Here is a 12,087-nt window from a genome sequence, read left to right on the forward strand (position 1 = left end):
GGCACAAAACTCTCACAGGGTGACACAGTTACTGCACGCACGTTCACGACGTGCAGTGGCGCAGAGCTGTGCTTTTATTCGAGCAAGTGGCGACTCGGTTTTATAGATGGTGTGATAGAACTTAACTTTTAAATAACAGAAAAAAAACTGACACTGAGAAGAGAGGACGATCTCAAAATGAAAAATAAGAATAGACTTTTACCTGTTCTGCCAATAAAACAGGTGTTAAGACGTGTAAACGCCAAATAGAAACCTTTTGCAAGGCATCAAGTATGCATTAACCAGAAAGGCTATAATCTATTGTTATTTTCGTCATTTTTGATAGTGGCAAAAAAAAGTCCCATAGATAAGATCTCAAAATGTTGGTCCATTGGAATTCTTTGCGAAATATTGAGTCTTTAAACATCTTCGGCAGGTGAGGTTGGCGTAACGGAGAGATTTTCAAAAGCACTGGTGGTTGAATTTCGATTTAAAGCTTTCGTGACTGCAGGGATTCATCTTCTTGGTTCTTTCGGTAAAGTCACGTAGAAGGAAAATAATAAAATAATAAAATTTCAGAAGCTGTCTTCCCGACAGCCCTGTTCTTCACCTGAGGACGGCTGCTTGCGTTGTGGCCGAAACGTTGTGAGAATTGTATTTTATTACGTTTAAATTGTATTATTTCCCTTCTACGAGATTTTACCGAAAGAACCAAGAAGATAATACATTATTGTTTATATTCACTGTTTAATTTTTGTATTTCCCTTCTACGTGACTTTACCGAAAAAACCAAGAATATTGGTGGTTGAGTTTGGGTGTTTTTTCACATATGATAATGGTGCAATGAGTCATCAGTGTTTCAACACAATAGCGATGATTTATTTTTTTTGGGAGAGGTGGGGGATCGGTCTAACATTTGGCCCAAATGTGACTGCTTAAAATTAAAGAGTACAGTACTTGCATTCACCGATGTGTGTTTTGAAGAAGAAGAAAAAGTCAAGACTTTGCAAAAGGTTGGAAACAGAAGTAGAATTCTGCTCACAGGTGACAAACGCACCAAGTGCACACCAACCGGAGATTTATTTTGCACAATCGATGCCTGGCAGAATTACCGCGGCATAAACGCCACACAAAGTGACTGTTTCAGTCGAAACCCCTTAGCGCCCGTTTTTGTGAGCACACCGGGCAAGTGTTGAAATCGTGAATAACACGTTTGGAATATTTACAGTCGCACTCCAAGATTTCATCCTTCCAATGTCAAAACACAGTTAAAATTAAATAGGGCTGGTTTTTTTTTTTGATAACGTGCACACAGTCGCGCACGCTCTTCTTATTTCATTTTTTTGGGGGGGGGCAGAGAGGGGGCGGTGGGGCTGGGCGAGTGGGATTTACCGGAGGGTATCTGCGGCGTTGTCAGAATTACGAGAGACGAACTAAACACTCGTCGTCTAATTTAAAGTCCGGCGACTCCTCCACTTGCGTTCGGTCCGGGCCGCCGAATAAAACTGATTGGAAATTCTAATCGCGCCCCATCACAGCGAAGTGCGGCACAATAAATCTGGTCGGAAATGCTAAAACTTCATTAAAGCTTTGTGATTTAATGCGCTGTTTGTGCAAGGGGAGAGAGAGAGAGCGAGAGCCCGCATGGCCTCCCCGTGCCTGATTAGCGCCGGACGCTGCAGATATGCCGATACATGCATGCCGCTGGCCAAGTGCAGATGAAATGCTACCCCCCCCCACCCCCCTTTTTTTTCTCCACTGCTCATTCCGAGTGTGACTCCCTGATATCAAAAGCCATTTCGCTATCCCAGAGAACAAAATTTTCCCCGGCACCGCGCTGTAAATTCAAGAAACCCATTTATGGCTCCTTGATACATCTAATAATCCATTTTCCCACCGGTATATATTAACACAATAGCGCATATAGAGTATATCGCGGCGTGCATGACAATGCTTTTGATGGCCGGAGGAACACAATGTGAATAATTGCAATGCACAGCCCAAGCAATGCCAACACAGTGCAATTGCGCTCGGCACGTAGCAGGTTAGACGGGTGATTTATTCTTGTGTATGCATGTTAATTTTGTTAAAACACTTAATTAGTACCCTACTTACTAGGCTAATAATAATAAAAAATACGTACTGCTAGTTACATTGGAGTAATTGATGGAATATTCTTTTTTTTTACGGTACAATAATTAACACTTTCAGTGACCCAACACAGAGGATGGCATATTAACAACATTAGGCAAATTAAACTAATTTTGCCACAGCGAATAGTCCACTTGCTGCTGCTGCTGCTGCTGAAATCCATGAGAGGTGGCGGTGGGGGGTGGAAGAAATACAGAGATGAAAAGAACACATCACCTGGCCTGGCAGGCAGGCTGCTGACCAGCCGTTTGGGGGGGGGGGGAAATCTCAGTTGGATTGCCGTCGTCAGAAATGGAGTTTGCATAATTTACCAAAGCATGACCTTTGTTTCTCCTCGGCCCGTAAAATATAGACTGCGGTGGCCGCGGGTCGGTTTTACGGCGTATATTTAGCCGGAAAAATGAAGTGATCCTCGCAGATAAAGCCGGTGGATGACGGGCCCGCCGATTTATTTGCCGTTTAATTTATACGGCACGCATGCCCGGCTCTTGATTAAACCACTCACGAGAAACGAGGATGCAGAGATTCAAATTAGAGAGTTATGGAGTCGGCAGGAATACGCAGGCGGCCCGCGTGCTCTATCTCGCTCGTACTCTCTCCTTAGCGAGCTAAATGTGATGAGGTCGTCAGGGTCAGCCAATATGAAAGACCGTCTTATGAAAACTTTGTCGAACGTAATACGGTTTAGCGGCGAAGAGCAAACGCAATATTAAGCGCCGCTGTGCATACGGCAGAGGTCATTGGCACGCTCATCGTCCAGGGTAACATGTTTGTTTTTACGCTTAAGTTGCTTTTCCATTATCGCCCTGTTTAAGAAATGACGGTACAAAATGATTGCGCCATATACACACGCGCGTGCACATTCTTTACAAGCGTGTCAAGTTGAATTGCGGCTGCTTCTGCAGAGTCTGGTTAAGTGAAATAATATAGCATGTTTCTGTTCCCGAGTAAATCGCTAGACTCGATTGTCGATTGACTCCGACAATCTAGTTTTTTTTTTTTTAAGTCGTATAACATATATTCATATCTCATTTTGACCATGTATTTTTTTACATATCCAAATTATTCAACTGGAATTTCCTCGGTCCCGTTGTATTTCAATTTTTGAAAACGCAATCCGCTCCCTAAAGCCTTCCGTTTATAGAATGTCAGTGAAGCGGTGGCGAAGCTGCCGAGTGTGCAGGCGGTACAACTGCATCGAGGGCCGCAAGGGCTTGGAGGTAGTCCAGCCACCTGGCCACGTAGACGGGGGAGGAAATATGACAGAGGGGAACCCCATTTCATTCTTAGCGCCGGGAATCACGCCAAACCACGCCGCGCCATTGTATATACAACTTCTTTTGCACCGTACGTTGCCAATCGGAGGTGCGAGGGGGGGACAGCAGAAGCCACTAGGCCATCGCTATTGCAGCGATGTGCTCAGCAATCCCTATCTCTGGTGCCAACTTTGTAGGTAAGACTTTAACTTACAGTGGAGGAGAGGGGGGGGTGGCAATGTTGCGATTCTGCCTTTTGCTGTATTGCAGTCACTCCTGCCCGATTTCGTGGGCCACTCGAGTTGCCCAGCTGCGGGGAATAGGGAGCTGGTTGGGGGGGGGGGGTGTAGGGGGCATGCGGCAGCTGCCTGTTAAATTGTCCTGCCAAGCGAAATTCATTTGTGGAACGGCCACATGCGAGGGGCCAGGCTTTAGTGTCTGCCCGCGTTCGAAGGACCTCGCTCCAGGAGGGTAATCACTACACCTCCACGTTTCCAGTGGACGAGGTCTAAGGGGGAAACACAACATGGATGTAACAAAAGATCCCCTCCCGTATAGCCTTACCAGACTTGCTAGGGCAAGTGCTGTGAGCGTGGCACCTAAATTTCGATTTAAAGCTGTCGTGACTGCAGGGATTCATCTTCTTGGTTCCTTCGGTAAAGTCACGTAGAATGGAAATAATAAAATAATACAAATAAAACATCATAAAATAATTCTCACGACGTTTCGGCCACAACGCAAGCAGCCGTCCTCAGGTGGAGAACAGGTCTGTCGAGAAGACAGAGTCTATTACGTGGATTAACGACCATAGTCCCACATCCACCTCTGGTTTGTCCCAACGCTCTCTTTCAACTCAACACAGAGCGACAGAGATCTTCTCTGTCAGCCTGTAACAGGACTCTGAAAAAACGTCGACCTTACCATGGCTGTCGTTTATAGCCATGATCAAGCGTTGGCTAATCACCGACGACGGCGTTGCATTTTACAAATATACCGTCACCAAAGCAAACAAAAAACATGTATACGTTGCCGTGTAATATGTAACAGTGCGTTGTCCATCACTCACTCACTCAGGCCATCTGTTAGTTGTGTGTGAATTGCTGAAATGAGATCACATGGGTTTGAATCGTTAAAAGAGATGCCAGGTGCGCTATTATCACAATGCTTGGCTCAAACGCAATACTCGCAACTGCTAGTGTGCACGCATATTTGTGAGAAGTATTCATCCAAAGCGTTTCGCTACGGTCAGAAATGTGGGTCGTGTATGCATTGGCGGTATAGTTTCAAGCGACGTTCCCATCGATGTATGAAAACACCAGTAAACATGGGCCATCGTTGGGAGTCAAGGACCACATTCGTAAAAGGATAGTCGAGTGTGTTTAATATTATGCAAGAGGGTTTTCGGTTAGATCGCATAAATATACGTGCCATTAAACCCGCCACCACCCTAAACAGCCAATTAGTAAGGTTAACCCAACCGGTAATGGATATCCGTAATAATTTGTATGCATATTACCCCCCCCCCCCCACACCTCATGCCTTCACACGTGATTGGCTCACAAGAGACGACATCACATGTATCCCTCTATTTAAGACCGGAACAGGAGGATTTCTCCACAACTCTGGCTGCCGCCTGATGATGCTGGTTGTACTTACTGGCGAAACGTCGTACTCGAAATGTAAATGTTGTGGGTTTACTCTCCAACACGCCGGTTAGTGCTGTACTAGTGACGAATTGGCGTGTTTTATTTACGTTGACACAACCTGGGTTTAACGACACATTTATATATTTACGCGATCTAACTCAAAAATCTCTATTATGGATAGTCGAGTGTACTGCACCCATCTTCTGTACCATAAACAGCTAAAGCCCTGCTGCACAACTGGCAAAATTAATGTTCCGCATCTGCGAGCGGGACAAGTGTACACTAAATTTCGATTTAAAGCTTTCGTGACTGCAGGGATTCATCTTCTTGGTTCTTTCGGTAAAGTCACGTAGAATGGAAATAATAAAATAATAAAAATAAAACATAATAAAATAATTCTCACGAATTATTAGTAGACAGTCAGACTCTGTCTACTCGACAGACCTGCTCTCCACCTGAGGACGGCTGCTTGCGTTGTGGCCGAAACGTCGTGAGAATTATTTTGTTTTATTTTTATTATTTTATTATTTCCATTCTACGTGACTTTACCGAAAGAACCAAGAAGACAAGTGTACACTAATCGATACAAATTAATTTCAACAAAAATACATGGATAACACGTAAAAGCACAAGCCCGCTAAAAGATCATGTACGCTCTCAAGATCTCATAGAGTCCATCGCCCTCGTGTGGAAAGAAAATCAATAATGCAGACACAACACAACGCTCGGATTGCAATTATTAATATCACACGTTTTAATATCGCATAATTGGACTAATGTGCCAATGTACTTGAGTTAAATAAGCGCAGCTGATGAGAAGCACGCGTGATTAAAAGCAGGGCACGAAGGAGAGTGACACTTCTTAAGTTTTATTCCACGTAAACATAATATTTACAACAACAAAGAAAGCTTTCGGCGATATAGATCTGAGTTGCTATCGTCGAACATGTGATATCACGTTTGTAATAAAACAATATGTACAAATCAATATGTATAACTTTTCATTTTAAAAATAACAGGGACACGTAGTTGCGCTTGAATAGTGAAATTGAACGTCTCAGAGTAAAAGCGGGCTCATGATGAAGCTCACCCGAATAAACAACATGATTGCAAGTTATTATAAAAAAAATATGTCGGTTTAACACGTAGCAGGCGTTCGTGACCAATATTATCCATAATAATTTTTTGGAGTACATCGCGTGAATTTCAGTGTCTTTAAGCCCGCCGACACAGCAAATTAGTAAGGTTAACCCAACCGGTAATGGCTATACATTGTAATTTATATACATACATGATCCCCCCACCCCCCTCTGGCCATCGCACACGATTGGCAAACAAGTGATATCACATTTTTCCTGCTATTCAAGACTGAAACAGGAGGATTTCTCCACAACTCTGGCTGTCGCCTGATCATGCTGGTGTAATTACTGGCGAAACGTCGTACTCAGATTATACATTTTATGGATTTTCTCTCCAATACACCGGTGTGCTGAACTAGTAACGATTTGGCATGTTCTGTTTACGTGAAAAGCCTTACTAATTGGCTGAGTCGGGTGGTGGCGGGTTTAATGACACATGTATATTTACGCGATCCAACCAAAAAACCTCTATTATGGATATGTGTAGGCGTTCGGATATTAATGCAGGTAGCTCACTCAACCCAAAGTCTTGAGAACAATCATCATCGTAAGGTTTCACACTTTGCTTATTGTACGAATATTCATTCCAATAGATACAGCCCGATAATTATCAAAACACCATAATGTGAAGAATGTGAAAAATTGGAGCTTAAAAAAAATTGCATCCAATTGGAGCAACCTCTCTTCGTCTTTTGTTCTCAAACCATATTAACCTCCACCCCTTACATTTAGTTAAGCGCTGCTATAATGAATACTATTTAATATAGCGACAATTAAAATGAGTAAAAAAAAAATCTTTAAATATACCGGGCAAAATATTAAACATCACACAAGTCACAATGCATGTATTTCTCACTATGTAGACCTTTACATTTTAAGTTACAAAGGAACACATAGTAGACGAGAACATGATTGAAATGTTACATTCACCTGAATTCAAATATACATTTAAAAAATCACGTCAGAGGAATTTAGAATCATGAAATGTGTGAACCGTCATTTGGAGTAAACACCGCTATAGCAGGCACATGTTTTAATTAGCATACAACACATTGAATTTAGAGTTGAATTTTATTTACACGTTTCTCAAAATTTTCATGGATAACATAAGCACGCTGTGCACTGGAAACAACAACAGCACGGAAAAAGCAACGCAGCCGTCAATACAATCCGTTCCCCTATAATGCCGAGTGCTGTTTTCACGCCAATTGGATTTAACGCGATTAATGTATGGGGAACACATTTTTTTTTTAAACGCGGATGCGAATTGGATGTAACGCGATTGAGTGAACGGTGCTACATTGCGCGAGTAGGAATGAGGGGCTGTACGGCGGCCTCGGCGTAGCATCACACGAGGCGGGATACTGCTGGATGCTTCCAGATTCTACCCACGAGCCTCAGTCTTTGTTCAGCCTGCATATGCAACTCACGTGTTCTCGCGGACTGTGCTTTACCCTAATAATCTATATTATTATAACAAGTAGGCTTTCGCGACCAATATTATTCATAATAAAGGTTTTTGGGTTAGATTACCGTAAATATAAATGTGTCGTAACCCTCCACCACCCGACACAGCCAATTAGTAAGGGATTTGTAGTAACTAATTGGCGTTGTGTTTAGGTGACAAATCCCTTACTAATTGGGTTTGTTTGGTGGTGGAGGGTTACGACACATTCATACTTACGCGATCTAACCCAAAAACCTTCATTATGGATATATTACGCGATTTTTCCATAACGCAGTGTTCTTCAGGAACGCAACGACTCCCGCGCTTATAGAACACGACTGTACAACAAGAGTAACGGCTCAGCACGATCGCTCTACCACAAATACAGTCAACACAGCCAAATTCAGCACAAGACCTGCTGACCAACACAAAGGTCCCATAAACCATTACCGATGAATAAAAGGCTGCTAAATATTGAGAATGTAGCTTTATCATAACGAAGAGTGCAAAGATCTTTCCCCCACCCCCGCCCCGCTTCCTCCAGTATTGCCTACAAAGGCTGTTGGGGCAAGTTCCATTAGCACATATGAAGGCCAGAAATGTGCAGCACAAAAGGAGGGGACGGTAGTGTGGCCAGCACCACACGCGGCTGCCATTGCATTACCTGACGTTTACACACCGCACCGGGTTATCGGTTAAGGCTGAGTCGATCAGAGAAAAAGGCCCAGGACTGGTTCGGATAATAAACCATCGGTGTTAGCCGTGGCGGGGATTGAAACGCAGGGCTTCGTCTGTGCAGGGCGCTTTCTAAACTAAACTACCGCTGCCCTCCACAACGTAGACACACACACACACACGCAGTGAACGAGACATTCACTTCCAAGGCATTGTATTTAGTTGCCAAGCAATACTTTGTCGATTACAAAAATAAATGCTTTATAGAAGAACTACATGATAGCGCCCCTTTGCTTCCTGAGTGGTATAATTAAGAGAATCCTTTTTTTTTACAATAAAGATGCAGGGTTGCTTGCATTTTGGTTACGATTAAGATTAAGTGGTCCCATAGGCTGCAATGCAAACATTCTGTTCACAACAATGTGGACTACAAAACAATTCTTGGCTTTAAATGAACACTCTGCGATCCGCGTATAGATACCCCACTCAAGTAACACACTGTACACAAAACATTTTATTTTAAAGCACCACCTACACGTCTTCCAACAAATTACAGACGTTGAACATTCTCGTCTGTGAGATTGCAGAATCACTGCTTGGGCAATATTTAAATAAGGTGTTGAGGAGTTTCACCAGAAGATGTACGTACGTTTAACTTCTTTCACGCCGTACGTAGCCGAACGTGATGAAAAATAATAACGGGGTATCTATAAATGAATCGCCCTGTGAAACATACTGGGGGTTCGCACGGAATGCCTCGTGTGTATTATAAAAAAAGTCACCAAAACAAATAAATCGTGTTTAATAGTATCAACTATCAAGTCAGACGGGAAAAGAAAAAGATAAAAAAAATATTTTCCAGGTAGAAGCCATTTTGTACATTGTCAGACATCGTTTGAATTTGTATTTTGTTACAAAAGCATGATTCAAAGGTGAGTTTGGTAATTTTCTTTATAAGAGCAGAGTAAATTACATTTGTGTATGATTTTACGTCTCATAAGACTAACGGTAACGTTGTTCAATCATTATTATAAAACTACAGTATGGATTATTTTGATATGTTCTATATACATGTGTGCAGGAGCGTTGTACGCAATCAGTAGCTTTAACCTCACCACAAAAATATAAGATTAATACTTTGAATGTTTTTATAGTCAGGTAGACTGCCAGACACAGACAGACAGACGAAGGCAGACAAATGATTAACTTTCCAGTTAGCGGAAGGTAAGATGCATTCATGTAATCTTCGTTGGGAGGCGAGGGACCCAAGTCAAATGCAGTGCTCTCACACGACGCTGCTTCTGATACAATGTCGGCCCGCTTGCTATAATGCCACTAGCTCAAATCTTCCTCCCTCCGTTTCAAATACTGTAGCGTCTCCAGCGCTGCTTTGTAGCAGAAGATGTACTGCTCCTGCAACAACAAGAGGGACACGCGCACACGCGCACACACGCGCACATGCATGCATTTGTGACGGTTCGCCGAGATTCAAGTTTGGCTCGTAAACGCGCGGCGGTGTCAGTGGGGTTGTGTGCGTAACGCAGTTCCGAGTGATGAAGCGACGAAACTTGGCCGTACCAGCGTCTGCACCATGCCATAGCGCTGGGTCCTCATCTCTCTCACAATGTCGGCAATGTTAAACTGAAGGGAAAAAACGGAACAGACAGCACACACGCGCTCACATAAACTAACAACAGGACCTTTAAATTGATTTGCGAGGAGCCGCCAATACCAGTGGCATTTTTAAGCGATGCTCAATTTCGCACAGGTTTTATAATGAGTTTGTAAAAAAAGAAAAAGACTTTGTATGTTCAAAAAACATACGCCGGACGAAAATAAAATCACATTTAATTGGAATGCATTGCACGTATAATTAGATGTGAAATATGAAACAAAAATGTACAAAGAAATATGCGAAGGATTGTTTTCTAGCTGCGTACGGATATAAACATGTAAACAAATGTGTCATTTAAATTCAGGACAATGTGTTACGTAAATAAATCCGCAATTCATAAGCAGAAGTAAAAAAGTTTCTGCCATTGCAAAACAAAACTACCACGCGCACACACACAACAGAAGACACTCCACTAAAAGTTGCACACCGATGACCTTCACTCACCACGCATCTCACACACACAGCTGACATTACAAACTGGAGTCGCATGGCCGGCGACCTTCATCGCGAGACCTCACGCGATCATTCGCGGCGCCGACCGTGCCCACCGCCCCCCCCCCTCACCTCAAGGCCGTGGTCTATGTGTGCCAGCACCGCGTCGAGGCAGATGAGCGCGCCGGACCGTCCCACGCCGGCGCTGCAGTGCGTCACCAGGGGCCCCGGCTCCTCCTCGTCCTCCTCGTCCTCCTGCTGCTGCTGCTGCTGCCCCTGCCCGGCTGACGTTGGCCCGGTGACGGCGGCGCCGGCGGTGCCAGATGGAGCGTCGTCACAGCCGCGCGAATCGGGCTGGGAGGCGAGCGCGAGCTGCAGGCGTCGCGCGAAGCGCAGGAAGCGCACGAGCGGTCCGGCCGAGGCCGGCGCGCCGTGGTCGGGCCACTGCGTGAACTGGAGCTGGGTCACTCGCTGACGAATGCCGGTCTGGACAGGGGCGGGGGGTCGCGGGCGGGGGGTCGTGAGCGGGGGCAGCGGGAAATTATTAACGTGTGTTACATATTTATTTCTTTACAGACCCTCCCCCCCCCTCTCGTCACCTTGTTGCTATGCCACTGCTGGATGAAAGCCTCCTCCCATGCCGTGCCGATCGTAATTCGATGACACGAAGGTTCCTGGGGTGACCGAGCTTTTGCCAGCGCCGTGTCCAATTATTCATTTATTGCTGCATAAAATGAGCTGGTGTAAGTGGATGTCAGCGCACCCTCTTGTGAGCGAGTATATGTGTGCTTATATCCAAAGTGTGCTTGTACCAGCAATTGCTCTGTACCTTCCCCCACCAGTCTAATGTAGCATACGTTGCTTGTATCAGAACTGCTTTTACAAAGCCGTGCTCATGAGCAGCATCGATGCGTTGAAATATCACGCACAGAGGTTACACATTGTAACGGTCGAGGCTACAGTGGCGTGCTGGAAAAAAAAAACTAAAATTTGGTTTGGAAAATCAAAACGTTGCTTTGTGGCTAAACACGACGTAACAAAAGACTGCGCAAGTGGGGCGTACAGCGCCGCACGCTCGCAGAAAACACAGGGGGTGGCGGAGGGGGGGGGGAGCCCAACATCCAAAAACAAAGAAGATGGAAAGAAGGGGGAGGGGGAGGGAGCACCATACGTCTTGCGAACCTCCACTTCGGTGATCATGATCACGCGGATGCAGAAGCTCTTGAGCGTCTGCTGCTGCTCCAGAACCAGACGGTAGGGCCCCACCTCCGTGGCGCGCGACCGCGACTCGGGCCAGTAGCGGTGGCACTTTGCCCGGCCCAGCTCCGTCTCGAGAGTGAGCATGGCGAGGACGCGCGCCCGCTGCTCCCACACCATCTGCCAGAAGTGGGCGGCCGTGTGCGGCAGGGGCCCCTGGCACGCGATGTACGCCAGCGCCGCGTCGCCCGCGCGCAGCGCCACGTGGCTCGCGTTGATGTAGTCGTCCTCGCGGCCCGACAGGGCGACGCGCGTCGCGTCGACTGCGGCGGCGGTGAGGAGGAGCGGAGGTTGGCGGTTAAAAAAAATAATATTTTTTTTTACTCGAGATTAAAATTACGTCCCGTGGATTTGCTTGAAATAACGGTGATTTCGCAGCGCGGAAAGGAATGGACAACTGTAATGCCAGTGAACGACGAGGGCACATTCT

At 45.2% G+C, this 12,087-nt stretch overlaps 1 protein-coding gene across 1 annotated transcript in view; it reads right to left on the minus strand.

Annotated features, from left to right (window-relative positions):
- Positions 1-5,903: 5,903 nt before the first annotated feature.
- LOC133350569 (tyrosine-protein phosphatase non-receptor type 13-like) overlaps positions 5,904-12,087 on the minus strand; it is an 81,038-nt gene continuing 74,854 nt past the window's right edge. The window contains 4 exon segments of the mRNA XM_061565038.1: positions 5,904-9,706; positions 9,872-9,934; positions 10,533-10,886; positions 11,583-11,920. Of these exon segments, the coding sequence (XP_061421022.1) occupies positions 9,629-9,706; positions 9,872-9,934; positions 10,533-10,886; positions 11,583-11,920 (833 nt within the window). The 3' untranslated portion in view covers positions 5,904-9,628.

This window comes from Lethenteron reissneri, chromosome 34 (genome assembly GCF_015708825.2).
Source record: "Lethenteron reissneri isolate LAM-NWPU_2019-01 chromosome 34, ASM1570882v1, whole genome shotgun sequence".
NCBI classification, from domain to species: domain Eukaryota; kingdom Metazoa; phylum Chordata; class Hyperoartia; order Petromyzontiformes; family Petromyzontidae; genus Lethenteron; species Lethenteron reissneri.